Genomic DNA, 15,083 nt, shown 5'->3' with positions numbered 1-15,083 from the left:
CACATTATACATTTTAAATTTCCTATGTGTCTAAATAAAGTACTAACTAAAATAATTGAATTCAGAAATGAGACTCTTTGCGCACCAGGAAATTTCAGCCTAAGAGAAAGTCATCTGGAAAATGTTATGTATCTTTATTATGGTTCTTCTGTTAGCACTGTTTGTTAAATCTATGTAATTTACATTTACATTTACAGCATTAGACATTAGACCCTCTTATTAGACCCTCTTATCAAGAGCGTTAGACCCTCTTATCAAGAGCGACTTACCTAGCCAGTACAGGAGGTTAGAGTTCAAGATACCAATGAAATAGAATACTGTTGAAATACAGGGATCAATACTGATGCCTAGAAGTGCAAAATACATAAGCTCTATCTTTAGTCTGGTTATCCAGTAATGATGGGTGTAATTGATGTAATTTCCTTAAAGAATAGCCTTTAAAAGATTTTCACATGCTGAGCCTTGGAAAGTACTTTTTCATTACATTCATTATGTCCTTTCTGTCTTCAGTCTGCTCCAGTTGCCTGGAGTATGTTTAAGCAGAGAAGGTCAATCAGCTCTATCTACGCTCATCACTACTGGATAACTGGACTACAGTAAGAGTGATGTACACCCATCATTACTGGATGACTGGATTACAGCAAAAATTATTTATAAGGAGGGTTCAGCACTGGTGGGAACAAATCACAGCCACATTCCCACAGAGCTGTGTAACACCCGACAGTATATTAGCAAGACAGCTGCATGAACTCACTAGTGGAGAACAAGATGAGTCAAGTGGGGAAGGGTTAACTTTAATAAACACCATGATCAGTCATATCCCACATGACTGTTGCAGGCTCCTGAAGCCCAAGGGGAGCTGTCAGTTTCCTGTCAGTATCAGGCAGGAGGTCGTGGAGAATAACTGAGTTTGTCACAGTGGGTGTCGGAGCAAAGCAAGGGTGTGTCTCAAGCACTGGCAGTAGCCTGTAGCACATTCTTCTGCAGTGGCCAGCCAATCAGATCTATTTGGTTCAGTGATCAGTGTTGGTGTTCACTATCATAGAATGCATTTGTGTAGCTGTGCGGTAGATTGAGAGCGAGAGAGAAAGAGAGAGAGAGAGAGAAAATAAAGAATAATGACATTACATAATAATTAGAGGATACTATTATGTAACATCTAATTCACATGTAGTAAAATACATAGTCAAAGAAGATTATAAATCATCTTTGATTACTCCAACACGAGAACTTTTGCTATGGGAGTTCCTAATTGTATTTACTGCCATGTTTGTAAGACTTGATCAAAAAATCATCTGTCGTTGTGTCATTTTGCTTTTTGGGAGAATTTGTTTATCGTAAGTGACCCTTTTTTATGTATTTGTAAAAGTGATTGATAGAAGGGTCAATAACAAGTGTAATATACCCAGCAATTTGACATAGAAAAAAAGCATGCAGGAATTTTATAAAGTCATTTCAATAATGAAAATTAACCAGATGTCAGAGTTCTGAATGCGTTATTCACTTAATATTTGCAACTGATTCATGATTATTTTTAGGATAATTTTAAATGTCCAATGTCAGTTATATTTATCACTGACTCTGATATTTATCAAACTCTCCAGCTGCCTAAGTCAAATGTCTTCTGCTTGTGTTTCAGCAACACAATTTCCTTAAGTACAGAGTTTCAGAACTGAGCTATAAGCCTTTTCTAGCCTTATATTTTTATTCTTTAAGGATCTAATGTCCTTCTTATCAGTTTGCCTGGAGGAGAGACTGAAGGAGACTAGAAAAGGGTGGATCCATGAGGATCTATCTTAGTTGAAGTGTGCTGGTTCATAAAACCAAATTCTGCTGATTCACCCTGCCAAGCTTTTTAAATATCTCAGAGCAAAAGTAATGGCCATTATATTTCACAATATTTCAATAAATGTACTCAGGGAGAAAACCAGAAAGCAACAGGAATGTGAGGTCCACTAAGCACATCCAGCCAGCAAGGGAACCAACCAAAGCCTAATGGTTTCTACCTTCCTCTCTGTGTGGTGCGCCTTTGAAGTGCTGCTTTTTAGTTTCAAGCTGGCTTCTCACGTGCTTCTCTACACATGCCGAGTATCTCTGAACCCTCCTGTTCTGCAGCACTCCACCGTCAGGCATTCCCCTACTGCTCTGGGCCAGGCCGGAGCCTTGGAGAGTCCTGCGTAAGCAGTCAACTCAACCAATACTCAGCTGCAGACTTGGACCTTTGGGGAATGGGGGAATGGGTCGGTCTCTGGGCACTGGTGCCTTGGAAGTGCACTGCTCCAGTAGAGGTTTGCGTTGATACAGGACATACTGAACCACAGTGCAGTCTCAGAGTCAGCCTCTGATCTCATTTTGAACACATGATTAGAAACTGCCTTTCAGAAGTTTTCTTGCTTTAATGATTTCTGACTAACGTTCAGTGCTGTTTATTATCAAATGAAGAAAAAAAAATACATGAACAACTTCACTTTTGGATTACCTTTTTTATTAAGATTTTCAGCGCATGACTGGAGTGGAAACTCTGTTCTCCCAACACAGAGAAATCACTCTTTTTTCCTTTTTTTTTTGCTAAACAACCTCACACATTTCTTCACAGTCCAAACCATGAGTGTGAAGCCCACAATCAGAGCTCTTAGTTAACATGGCCTTAACCCACACCACTCTTCCTCATTGCAGGGCCCACGGCGTGTGTGTAGTGGGGTACACACCGTCAGGTCTATGCCTCTTCCATTTCCTGTTGGTTCATTCAATCCTCTCAGTTTTTCACAGCATGGTGTCTCTTCTGCATTATCAGAGTGATGTTTCACCTTGCTGTGGTTAAGAGTATAAAAGGCCTCGAGTTGTCTAAAAAATTACTCTTTGTTTGAGTCAAGAAAATACTTTGGTCTGTCAGCAATTACAGAGCTTGCAAAACAAGGAGGGGCACTTTTATATCACCCTGAAATCAGCTACAGCTAAAAATATGGCTACAGTGGCCTAGTGGGCACATGCAGCCCTGGCTCCACACACACACACACACGTACGTACGTGTGTGTGTGTGTGTGTGTGTGTGTGTGTGTGTGTGTGTGTGTGTGTGTGTGTATACACACATGCAGCCCTGGCTCACTGTGCATGTTGCACTGCTTCTTCTCAAGAGCTTTATCTGCATTGGTGGATTACCAGTAAAGAAACCCCCTAAGAGAAAATACAGCTTTCCATGAACAACTGTATGTACTGAAAATAAAATCTAAAGCTTCTTATGCAAACCTCAGTAACACTGCAGTATGAGATTTGAACATTGCAAATAAATTCATTACGTACTCTATTACTGTGAATTTTGTTTGTTTGTTTTTAGCATTAAACCACGTGTAGATTTACATATCTATGAGGACTCATACTTCTACTATGGCCCTCAACACATTTTCATGGGAAAACCTTAACATTCATATTTAAGAGTTTGGTCAACAGTTGCCAGAATGCTTCCTCCCTAATGCAAAAAGTTCTGTTTGTGAATAAATCTCCAATCAGGAACTGCCAACACGGCACCATGGCCATTTGGGACTATGTCTACATTTCAGGAATGTACACCTTGTTGCCTTGTATAGTTTAGTAGCGGCAGCCTCAAAGCACTGAAACCCTTTATCTTTGCAATACCACAAGCTAGTTTGCTAGCACTGTCTACAGCAAGAACAGAGTTCCAAGAGCCTTCAGAACAGTACAATCTGGAAAGGAAACGTATGCATGGCCTGCATTTGCAAACTGTTTCAAACGTTACAACCTAAACATATAAAATATTAACAAAAGCTAGCCTTACCTTTAACCCCATCTTTAATAATATGTAACATTTGTGTGAATTTGTGATGCATTTTTAACATCTGCACTCTCTTGTTCACAAACTAGTCCTCAGAAGTGTCCTACCTCTGTCCACTGTCCATTAAAGTCTATGCAAAATGACTCTCCTAAAAATAACTAATAGAAGAACCTATTAAAAAAAGGTAGACCACAAGTACCCGTCCCCTCGGACACTTTGCATTCAACATGCACTACAGCTAAAATCAACCCCAAAACTCAGGGTGCATTTATAGAATCATTGTGTGCACCAACATTTGTAAATCCATTCCTGTTAAAACATTCATTTGGAAATTTTAAACGTTGCACACACAAACCAGTCAGCATGTTCTCATAATTAGAATGGGTGGTGTTACAGGAATGTTGCGAACCGCGTGGCCATTTTAAAACAGTGAATACTGTTGCCAGTCATAGAGGCAACAAATTACACTTTGCTGTCTGTTAAAACTTAAAAGCAAACATTTAATAGTCTTTTCTAGGTTTGTAGTAACTGCAAATAGCAGAATCATTACAGTTGTCTATACTGACAAACGCACCACCCCAGTAACAGAATTCTGAGTTCCAGAATACCCGGAATCCCAGAGTTCCAGCTCAGTTGATTCTAGATTGGTTTATTGTGGCAGCAAGCAGTTTTACCCTCATATGGCTCTTGGACCTGCAGAGCCATGAAGACATCCCTGACAGGCACATCCCTAACAGGCACAAAAAAGGGCTTGAATCAAGACCTTTCCTCAAGAAAAGCTACTCAACCTGAGTCTGGGAGGTCACAACTGGTCAAGAGTACAAATCATAATCTAAGAACTTACTTTACTTAGCAAATAAGATTAAATAAAACAGAATATGTGAAACAAAATAAGATGCTAGATATAATTACATGAATATTTCTTATCATCAAGGCATCACAAAACTATGCGAGTCCCTGGAATTCTGTGTTTTGGCTAATAAAAGCAGCCATGAAAGTGACATCTTTAAGTGCATAAGCAAGTGCTTAGTCCACATGTGCATTCGCCTTTTTTAGAAGTCTGACCATCTCCACAACCACCAAGTCCAGCCATCTCTGCAGAATCAGAATGATTCAGAAATGACTTTGAATCCACACATCCTCTCCGAGCTACAGGGCATCTTCGTAACCCTCGAGAGAATATGAGCGGCTCTTGAGCAGGAGCAGGGCGGCCTCCCCACATGAGTTAACTAGGCTCTGGTTGCCTAACGCCAGCTGTGGTGGCAGGCTCACGTGCTACAGGCTGTCATACATGTGCAGTGTCCTCTCCAGCTGCTGACCCACACGCTGGTAGAAGGCGATCTGCTGGCGAAGGTAGGCCTGCATCATCTCCTTGAAGTCCACCTCGCGACGACGGTGGAAGTGACTCATCTCGGCCTGCAGGGCGAAGCCCACAGTCCTGCAGCGCTTGCGAATGCCGTCGGCCTCGTCCTGGTCCATCTTACCCTCATCGCTCATACGCTGTGACTCTTTCACCTTTGCAAATGCACCTGCAGTGGACAGAGTCAAACACGAACAGAACACTTGTTACAGCCATCCTGCAGTTTACTGGAAGGCATGAAAACTTGGATATTACTAGGCCACTGAGGAGAATCATCCAGGTTCGTTGCTGTTTAGGAGTGGTGTGTGGGAAAATTCCATACCATTTAGAAGACACTTTTATGCAAAGTGACTTCAGTTATGCCTGAATACAACATGAACAATTGAGGGTTAAGGGCCTTGCTCAGGGGCCCAACAATGGCAACTTGGCAGTGGTTGGGCTTGAACTGACAAACTTCTGATTACAAATCAAGCACCTTAACAACTGAGCTACCACTGACAGTACTTTCCTCACCTGCAGTGGGAAGGACAGTGAGGATAGTGAAACACACAAAAAACAGAGAAGCAGCAGTAGCCCATTCTTCCTCCCATCACTCCCTAAACTAGAACTAGCCTGAACACAAAGATGATCCCTGTCTGAACCTTGTAAACACACTCCAGAGAACAGCCATGATGAAATATCACAGCCATGCAGACACTGTGTCAAAGGCTTGTCTAACCGGATACACAAAACTTCTGTTAGCCCTAAACAATATGTAATTCTTGCCAGATAATATAAGATATAGATCATGATCATAATTAAGAATGACTCCTCAAAGCTGGAGAGAAAAGTAAACTTGCCTAGAGATTTATTGACATACGTTCCTGTACGGGAACAAACAGGTCCACGGAATTTTCTGACCATCTCACAAAATGTAGTTCAAGCTGGCTTCTCTGGGACCAGCTAAGCTAGAGTGATTATTCGATTGGGAGACTGGTCTTTCTGCCATCTCTTGCAGCTCAAGGACCTCCTTCCATTCTTCTAGAACAGTGTGATTGGGAACTTAATACTTCTGTATGTTTCCATGTTTAACTAAAGTTCAGATCTTCAAACGTTATGTGATCCTCATTTAATCATGCTGAAAGAATTTAAGAGTTCCAAATTTTCAACATCTAAATCAGTATGTGTGTGAGAAGGAGTGATGGAGGAGGAGAGAGAGAAAGAGGGAGGGAGAAGGAGAAAAGAAAAAAGGTAGGGAAAGAGAGGCAGAGATAGAGATAAATTTTCCAGGGCTCTCTAGGTTGCAGTTTTTACACAGTGGCTTGTTCCTTGCCTTTCAAATTTAACACTGGAATCTGTAACAGGAAGCTAAACTGTAATGAGTAATTGTGATATCTAGTACAATCTGAACATGTTTGTTACCAAGCGATCAGAAATCAGATACCTGCTTGTTGTCCAGCAGGTGCTGCAACCATTGTTCCTTTCTTGCTCATTTCAGACTGCATTGACTAAAATCCAGGAAATGTATTGCTGAAACAAAACTAGAGCAGCTCAGTACATCTGTGTGCTGAATGAACCTCTGTCGCTGGAGCCCTCATCTGAGGGTACAGCAGAGATAAATACGACGACAAGTGACCCATCAGTGCCAGGCACTGCAGAGGACCTTTCCTCCTTTCTCCTTCTCGCTCTGTGCTACACAAACAGACAATCTCTCTCCCCCTCTCTCTTACACACTCACAATGCTGCTTCCCAGTTGGACCCTATTTGTTCTGTAATCTCATCGGCAAATGCTACAGTGCAAGCTAAGCTCAGCCAAGCCCACAAACCAAACTTCTTAAGTGTACAATGGACTGACGTCTGTATGGTTAGTTAGGCTGGCCCACCCTCGATACCAACTGCTAGAGTGAAAAAAGAATGATGTAGCACAGCAAGCAAAAATCCATCAGTACAGGAGAGCCAACCTCATGGATTCCAGTCACTACACTTATCATCTCCTCAATGATACATTGTTCTTGCACTAAACCCCAGTCCAAACTGGCTTCACTAGAACCAGCTAAGCTAGAGTGATTATTCAACTGGGAGACTGGTCTTTCTGCCATCTCTTTCAGTTCAAGGAGCTCCTCCCATTCTTCTAGAACAGTGTGATTGGGAACTTAAGACTTCTGTATCTTACCAAGTTTAACTAAAGCTCAGATCTTCAAACATTATGGAATCTATCCAATCGTGCATAAGAATTTAAGAGTTTCAAATTTCCAACATCCAAATGATTAAATGTTCCGTGGTAGAGCTATTTAGGTTGAATGCCTAGTGTCCATAGGTTTTTCTTTTTCTTGTTATTTTGGGTCACAATCCTACACAGAAGCACCTGATTTAGATAATGATGAGTCTTTTATTTGGTCAAAGTGACCTGCACACAATTCAATAGCCCTGCTCTAAAGCGTAAACAAACCTTAACATGTGTGCGCTTAGAAATCATTCCAGTGTAAGAGGCAATAGCAATATATGAAATCTCTGTAACTTGTACTGTTGGACAGAAGAGGCGCAATTAATTGTCTGTGATTTAATTTATATATAAATAAATAACCACATTTAATATTCCTGTTTCCCCATTTGCTCTATGTGAGAAGCCTCTGACACAGAGCATTCAGGTGTATGTATCTATTTATTTCAGAGGAAAGAGCCAGCTGGGTGTAGGTGGGGCCAGTCTTCATTAGAATCCAATATGAGGGAGTGCCCACAATCAGTTAAAATCTCTGAGCCACCACAACTGCTCTAAACAGAACCACAAAACCACATGCATTGTTAAAACTGTAAACCAAATATCACTATACTAACAAAGCCCTTTTTCTCAGAGATTTTTTTTTTATATAAACCATATTTCATGAACAGTTTTCATGCAAGGTCTGCATACTGGTTTAGTCAAATAACAGGACACTAACACCACAGGGCTAAACAAGGCTGAGGAGGTGCGCACACATCTGACCTAAATGCAGGCTGATGGGTGAGGGCTATTGTGGCTAGTCCTGACTGATTAACATGCCCTCCAGTTAAGTGACCTGTCTTTTCAAAATAACACAAAAAGGTCAGTGAGTGCAAAATGCATAGTTATAACCTTTCGGTTACTGAACCTTTATTGGCTGGCAAGAGACAAAAGTGGTGGAAGGGAGAGAGAGACTGAGAGACTGAGAGACAGAGAGAGAGAGAGAGAGAGAGAGAGAGAGAGAGAAAAATGTGCATTCCTTTTGGCTTGGCACAGTATCATGGGAGACAAAGCAAAGCAATATGAACTACATCCACAGACCTTTAAGCCAAATCATTTTTAAAAAAAGAGTGATTTCTTTTGAGCATTCAGATACAAAATAAAATCACACATTGCAGTGCACAGATGTTCTTTTTACATGCTATGCATTTGTGTAGAAGAACATAAAATTACCGGTAGCGTTCTAATGGGTTTAGCAGGCCTGAAGTGAGCTGCAGAAACACTGCAAGGATTGTCAAGCCCATTGGTGTGGGCTGGAAATACAGTGGAAGCCTTCACTCGGATTTATCTGGGAACAACTGCTAATGTGCACCCTAGGACTCAGCAAGGCTATAGGAGAGTGTGACAATACCAACACACCAAGAGAACTACACAAAAGCTTGCAAAACTGGCCACTGAAATCTTTGCAGTGCTGTGAGCACCCTGGTCTCAGGGCTGCTCAGACATACACAGCAGTATTACAGTCCTGTACTCACTGTCTGGTTTTGCTCTCCTGCAAATGAACATGTGTGATCAAACAGACTAGCTGGTTGTGACAAAATGTGTAATAGAAAAGCACTATTTAAATAAATTTGAGTTGACTGGCAGTACTGAAGCTGTTAACCACAGTGTTAAGTCCCAGCATGTATTCTTCCAGGTTATTTACACAACAGCTAGACAAAATAAGCTTAAGATTTAACCTTCCAGTTCCACAGCCTGTTTGCATCTGGCCAGAAAACCAAAGCCTATCTTACACAAGAATTGAGCTTAAGATGACATGTACAGCTGTGCCAACAAGAAAGAGGTTCAGCCTGAAGCTGCCAGACAGCCTTGAATTCTCTCCTTTGTTAAAGAACCCCACAGCTCAAACGAGGAGGCATTCCCAAGTCCCAAGCAGCTGGTACACAGCAGTGGAGTTGTGGAATAATAGGGTCAAAGTTCAAAGCCAACTGAAGCATGGAGCACACGCCACATGTCTGCCTCTGGTGTTGCACGGCATGCCAGAGTAGCATGCGAGGACAGGATGTCTCCAGACCAATCTGGTCTCACCTGGCTCCCTCATATGTGCATGGCTTGCACATGTGTGAGCAAGCACCCTCTCACACCTCGGGCCTCTCAAAAAACAGCTCTTTACTGTGTGTGTGTGTGTGTGTGTGTGTGTGTGTAAAAACCAAACCCAGAGCTGCCTCAGTCCCCACTGGTGTCTCGCTGGCGTTTCCGCTGGACATTCACAGATGGAAAGGTCATTTAGCAGTCTTGCAGCCCCAGATCCTGCGGCTTCCATGGCACACCATGCTCTACCTTCCCTTACCCCCAAAACCAGAACTGCTGCAGCCCAGCCTAAACTCTGAAAGGGTTACTAGCCCATTTATGTGCGTGTTTGTGGAAGTCTGGACCACATCAATGCCTTGACTCTTCTTCAAAGCCAGGAAGTGAATAACATCATTGCACTGCTTGTGAGTGGGCTTTCAGACAGATCTCGGCCTCTGCCACAGGCCCTGCATACGAGGCTAATGTGGACCTCACTCTGATCCACTGCAACTCCGTTATCAGCTCTGATCACCATGCGTCATCTACAGTTCCAAACTGGTGCATTAACATTGAGGTGTACACACTTTGAATTGGGCAACAGGCATTTGCTGAGAACCCAAAAGAGAAAAATCATTAGCAAAATAAATCCATATACAGTTGAACCAGCTGACTAGAAAAACACTTCAACCACAAGGTGACCCAAGACTTCAGGACAAGGCTTTCAAGAACTCCTGAGACTTCACAGTCTTGCTGGTGGAGCAGAGCTCACATACGAGCACATTCAGTGTTTGCTTATCCCTTCACATAGTTATTTTTCTCCTGTTGATTAGCTCGCTTTGATCGCTTCCTGAATGTGTGCACTGTGCAGTGGTAAGGGAACTGGCTTCTCAGATTTCCCATTGCCCAATCTGTTCCCGGAGCCACGGACAGCCGATACCTGAGACACGGCACATGGTCACTCCATTGTCTCTCACTCCGGCTGTAAGGAACCGGAACAGCAGCAGGTCCGCTTCCAAATGGCCAGAGCCCCTCATCTCACAGCTCGCCAACACACATCAATCCAGCAGACAGAGAGCCACTCTCTAAAAAGCATTAACTTAAAGCTTGCTCTATGTCAGCGGTGTTTTGAATGCTTGCCTGTAACCAATAGCGCACTCGTCTCGGATCTGTGAATCATCACGAGGCATGATGAGCATCCTCGTTGGAGCAGATATTCTTTCATTCATGCAAAGTATCATAAACTCTCCAATCAATATCCACCAAAACTGTAATCCACCATGAAGCCCCTATCCAACCAGGCCGTACAGCCAGACCCATAGCCTATGATATATGAGCCATTCAAAGGCAGTCTGTCCGGTAAACAGCGGCATGGATGGTTCTGGTTTGTGTTTTTGCAGGCCTGCCCATTCTTCTCTGCCCTTTATCAGTCCCATATGGACCCCACCACACCCTCAGAACTTTGTTATGGAACCAGCAGACCTAGAGAGGCCTACTGTGTAGAACTACACAGTAAGAGAAGCAACAAAAAATGCAAAAAGACAAGAATTTCTTAAGGTCAGGAAGAGCAAACACAATGAAGGATATGGTGAGCTCTTTAGGCTGAGCAGAGAAGATCTGTAAACAGCTTATGGATACAATAGTGCAGTGGTGTGATCATGTTAACATAGTCTGTGCAGCCTAATGTACTCTGACTTTGTTGATGAAAAATATTTTTCATCAATAGCATTTTACTATGCAGTTTAGAAGTCATACAAGTAAAAGGGCAAAAGGCTAAGGGTAAAGGACAGTGAGCTTGGCCTTCTCTTATACCTGCACACAAAAACAATGGCAAGCAGCAAAATTAATCAGTTGGAATTTAGATAAACTATCTTCAGTGGTTAACAGCAACCACAAAATCTCCCTCATATTTTTAAATGATAGACATCTGTTACACAGCATTCCTTGTGATAAGATAGGCCTGCCTGTCTTAGCAAAACCCAGAGGAGTGTTCACTCATATAGGGCCGACAGGACCTTGCCAAAACAAACAAATCAGGTTTTTCATGCAAGTCTCCCCATTTCCCTTCACAAATACATCTTGCTTTAAACAATCCATCCACTGTATTACATTTTTTAAAATGATTTAATATCTCAAAGCTAAAATCATTTTTTTAACTGAGGGGTAAGATGATACTGCATCTCTGTAAATGAGCACACCTTCTATGATTGCTTGTATGACTCGACAGTTGCTTGTAAAATAATATTGGCTTTGCAAGCACAAACTCGCAGAGCTTTTGGGAAAGGCAGCATACTGTTTCACTGCATAGTGCAGAGAAAAGAGGGAGGAGCAGCCACTGGATATAAGGCACAGACCAGCACAATCAGGGTGATCTGTAACTGAACCACACCACAAAAACTCAACGTTTACTTGAGTTGTCTGACTGCTTTCCAACATTGAATGTACACTGGGTCATACTGTCGAGTTTGAAGGTACACTGGGTCATACTGTCGAGAGATTCATCGTTTTGTTTTATCATTTTAATGCAATTAAGATTTAATGGGAGAGCTGAGTCTGCCATGAATCACAAAATAATGAGCAGATCTGTAGTCAGATATCTGAATCTAACTGTGGTCAGATATCTGTATCTAACTGTGGTTGGACTCCCTATGAAGTAGGGTGTCCACTTTAGTAATCCCTAAAAGGAGGACATACATGGATGGGGTTATACTACAACACACAAAACTAAAACCATAACCTATCTAGCTAGCTAACAGAGACAACCAATTTAATCTAGAAATTTGTTATATAAATGAAAGCATGAAATTCAACTTTCCTACTCTTCAAAAGGAAAGAATGTGCTGACTACTGAGAACTGAAGCCACTGTTGCCAATATCCTAACTAACTAGTACTTAGAGTACGGACTTTCTGCAGCGAGCTGGTGGGTGAGGTACCAGGCAATCTGTGATATACAAGGTATTTGCTTTGACATGTATGTGCCATGCCAAAATAATATAAATAGAAAACAATTACCAATTCACTCTGAAAGATGACAAATAGGTGTCTGCCCAGGTGCTGTAAGACGGAGGACAGGGGCTGGAGGTTGTCTGGCCACTGTACTATAAACACTGCCACATTTCCCAAAAGCAGCATAATGTTAAGATCATAAGAAAAATGTCATTTCAACCTTCCTAGTTCTTTCTACTGTTAAAATGATCTTATAACAATGCTGATTTTGATACACTCAACCCATAGTCTGACAGATCTGTCAGACTATCACCGTTACCAATAGTGACTTAGAGCAGTGGTGTCCAACATCAGTCCTGAGGGCTGAAGTCCAGTGCAGTATGGCCATTTCCCTGCTATACACATCTGATTCAACTTCTCCACTGTATATAAGGTACAGTAAGTGTGTTACAGTAGACAAGTCACAAAACTGTCACTCTGGCCATACAGGACTGTAACAGTGCTCCCCTGCTACAGTTTATTACAGATCAGGAATGTACTGCTACAGTTTTGTTTTAAACATCTAAAATTAGACGCTGGCTACAATGCAATCAGTGCAGATCAATGTTGTACATGCCTGCCTTATAATCATATTGGGGCAATAAAATGTTTCAGTGAATTATAATATAAATGTGCTACTATATGTTGCCAACATCTACAACAATAGAAAATATTACCTATATTATCTATAGAATAATACATATGAATATGTTTTACATCACCTTTCTGTAAATGAATGATGTCCGGGAAGTTGGACAGCAAACCTTGGTAGAGCGACAGTTTGTCCAGCATGTGGAACAGGTCATATTTGGGTTGCTCGGCAAACATCTCTCCAATGTTCTCGTAAGTGCGGCCTGTGTGTGAGATGGCGGCATTGAGGGCGTCTGAGGTGTGCGGTGGGTCAAGCATGAACGCCTGGCTGATGGACTGGAAAGCATGACCCAGTCGCTGGAACTCCTTGCGGAAGCCCCCAAGATGCTTACGGACGAGCTCGGAGGCCACGTGCGTCAGCTGCATCACGCTGTCATCCATTTTCTTGGCAAAGGCCTTGAAGGTGTCGACACGCTCCTCCACATCCTGCAGGTCCTGGTGTTCGTTGGGGATGTGTAGCGTGAGCATAAAGTGGGCACCCACCAGCTCGTCCTTCTCTGCCCGCCGCTTCCCCAGCTTCCACTGCTTGTCATCGCCACACATGAGGAAGTGCTCAAAACCCTCATACTGGGACAGCACCGGGTGGCTGGTCATGTGATCCATCCACAGGATGAGCCTCCTCTTCCTCTTCTCAATGAAGTCCTCCTCGAAACGCCCAGTGGCCTGTTTCTCAGGCAGGTGGGGGACGGAGATGACGGTGAACTTGTGCAGCAGGCGATTGTAGAGCCAGTCGAAGTGCTTGTAGCGGCGGTACACAGGTCTGCCGGTGTGACTGGGAGTGACCCGGTAGGAAATGTAAGTCTTAATGCCTTTGAACTTAGTCTGTTTGGTGGGATCTTCAATGGAGCAGGAGAATGGCTGGGGACTCTCCTTCCACTGAGGCCCCTGGGAGCCCATCTCTATGCTATAGGCCTCAGCTATCTTTGCCATCATGGGCACATCGCCAAGCACGAATGCCTCTACACCTGAGCGCACAAAACTGGAGAAGCGGTTGAGGTTCCTGCCCACCATGCTGCCCTTCCTGGAGCTAGAGATGCTGTCCTGGCGCTCCATGTGAGGCTTGGCACGGTAGTGCACGTTGGGGTTGGGACTCTGATGGGCATGGCCATTTGCACCCACCGCCCTGCGAGGGTCTTCATCCTCAACCACCGTAGAGCTGTCGTCCCAGTCATCCCAGTCATCGTCATCATCGTCATAGAAGGTGGTGTTAGTAGTAGGGGAGTAGTAGAAATGTTCTTTTGCAGGGGAGCCAGCAGGGCTGAGGGAGCAGTCAGTCAGGTTGGAGTTGGAACGTGGCCGTATAATCTCAACGTAAGAGGCTGGGAATAGGCCTCTCTCTCCACGGCTGTTTTCTCCTCGTAACCAGCCATCTACAGAATTCTCATCAAAGATAACTAGCTCCTCATTCTCCTGTATGCTGATCTCCTCTGCATTCTCACTTTGGAAAGTATAAAGTGCTTTAGCTTTCAGTGACATTTTGTCCTCTTGCGATACCAGAAAGCAAGATGAAGATGATGTGACAGAACAAAACCCTTTAGCCTATGTGTCGATTTAACTCATCTTAGATACCAGTACATTTTGTTTTAATTTTTTTTTATTTGTAAATTAATACACCAGACTTCAGAGCTTCGTTTGATTACTGACGGCAAAAGTGCTCCATTCCATACTGTGACAACTTAACAAAAAAGATGTCTGGGTATCTGAATGCAGAGAAACCAACAACTTGTTTACGTCTGGCTATCAGGTGACCTATATTAAAAAGGATTTAGGATGTAAACTTATCACGAAAGCGAGCAAACAGATTAACCAACATTTAACAGTGTTAATAGTTAAGACAGTGTTAATCAAAGCCGTCTGGGGCTCTGCAGACTATATTTTGGTGAAGTAAAAAAAAACAAAAAAAAACTCGTGGGCGTATTGATAAGAGTGATTCAAACGCCTCTCGCAGGGCTACATTTTTTAACATTCCAAAGAAAAATTGCAACACAGTAAAATACCGACGATTATATAGTTATCACACATTCTGTAGTCGTTGACGTTTAATTTATTA

The 15,083-nt window shown here is 42.7% G+C and overlaps 1 protein-coding gene across 1 annotated transcript; it reads right to left on the bottom strand.

Moving 5' to 3' along the window:
- Positions 1 to 3,584: 3,584 nt before the first annotated feature.
- snx33 (sorting nexin 33) lies at positions 3,585 to 14,532 on the bottom strand. Its single transcript, XM_027004035.2, has 2 exons — positions 13,105 to 14,532; positions 3,585 to 5,319 (listed from the first exon to the last, which is right to left on the bottom strand). The coding sequence occupies exons 1-2, from the start codon at positions 14,507 to 14,509 to the stop codon at positions 5,066 to 5,068; spliced, it is 1,659 nt and encodes a 552-aa protein (XP_026859836.1). The 5' UTR covers positions 14,510 to 14,532; the 3' UTR covers positions 3,585 to 5,065.
- Positions 14,533 to 15,083: the final 551 nt, after the last annotated feature.

Source organism: Electrophorus electricus, chromosome 2, assembly GCF_013358815.1.
Source record: "Electrophorus electricus isolate fEleEle1 chromosome 2, fEleEle1.pri, whole genome shotgun sequence".
NCBI lineage: Eukaryota > Metazoa > Chordata > Actinopteri > Gymnotiformes > Gymnotidae > Electrophorus > Electrophorus electricus.
The sequence above is the reverse complement of the archived record's forward strand: the minus strand, read 5'-3'. Positions and strand labels throughout refer to the sequence as shown.

Excerpts from the sequence above, each read along its gene's own strand:
- snx33 (XM_027004035.2), bottom strand. The coding sequence starts at position 14,509 with ATGTCACTGAAAGCTAAAGCACTTTATACTTTCCAAAGTGAGAATGCA. Across the intron at positions 5,320-13,104 it reads CATCATTCATTTACAGAAAG|GTGCATTTGCAAAGGTGAAA; the intron begins GTGATGTAAAAC and ends TGTCCACTGCAG.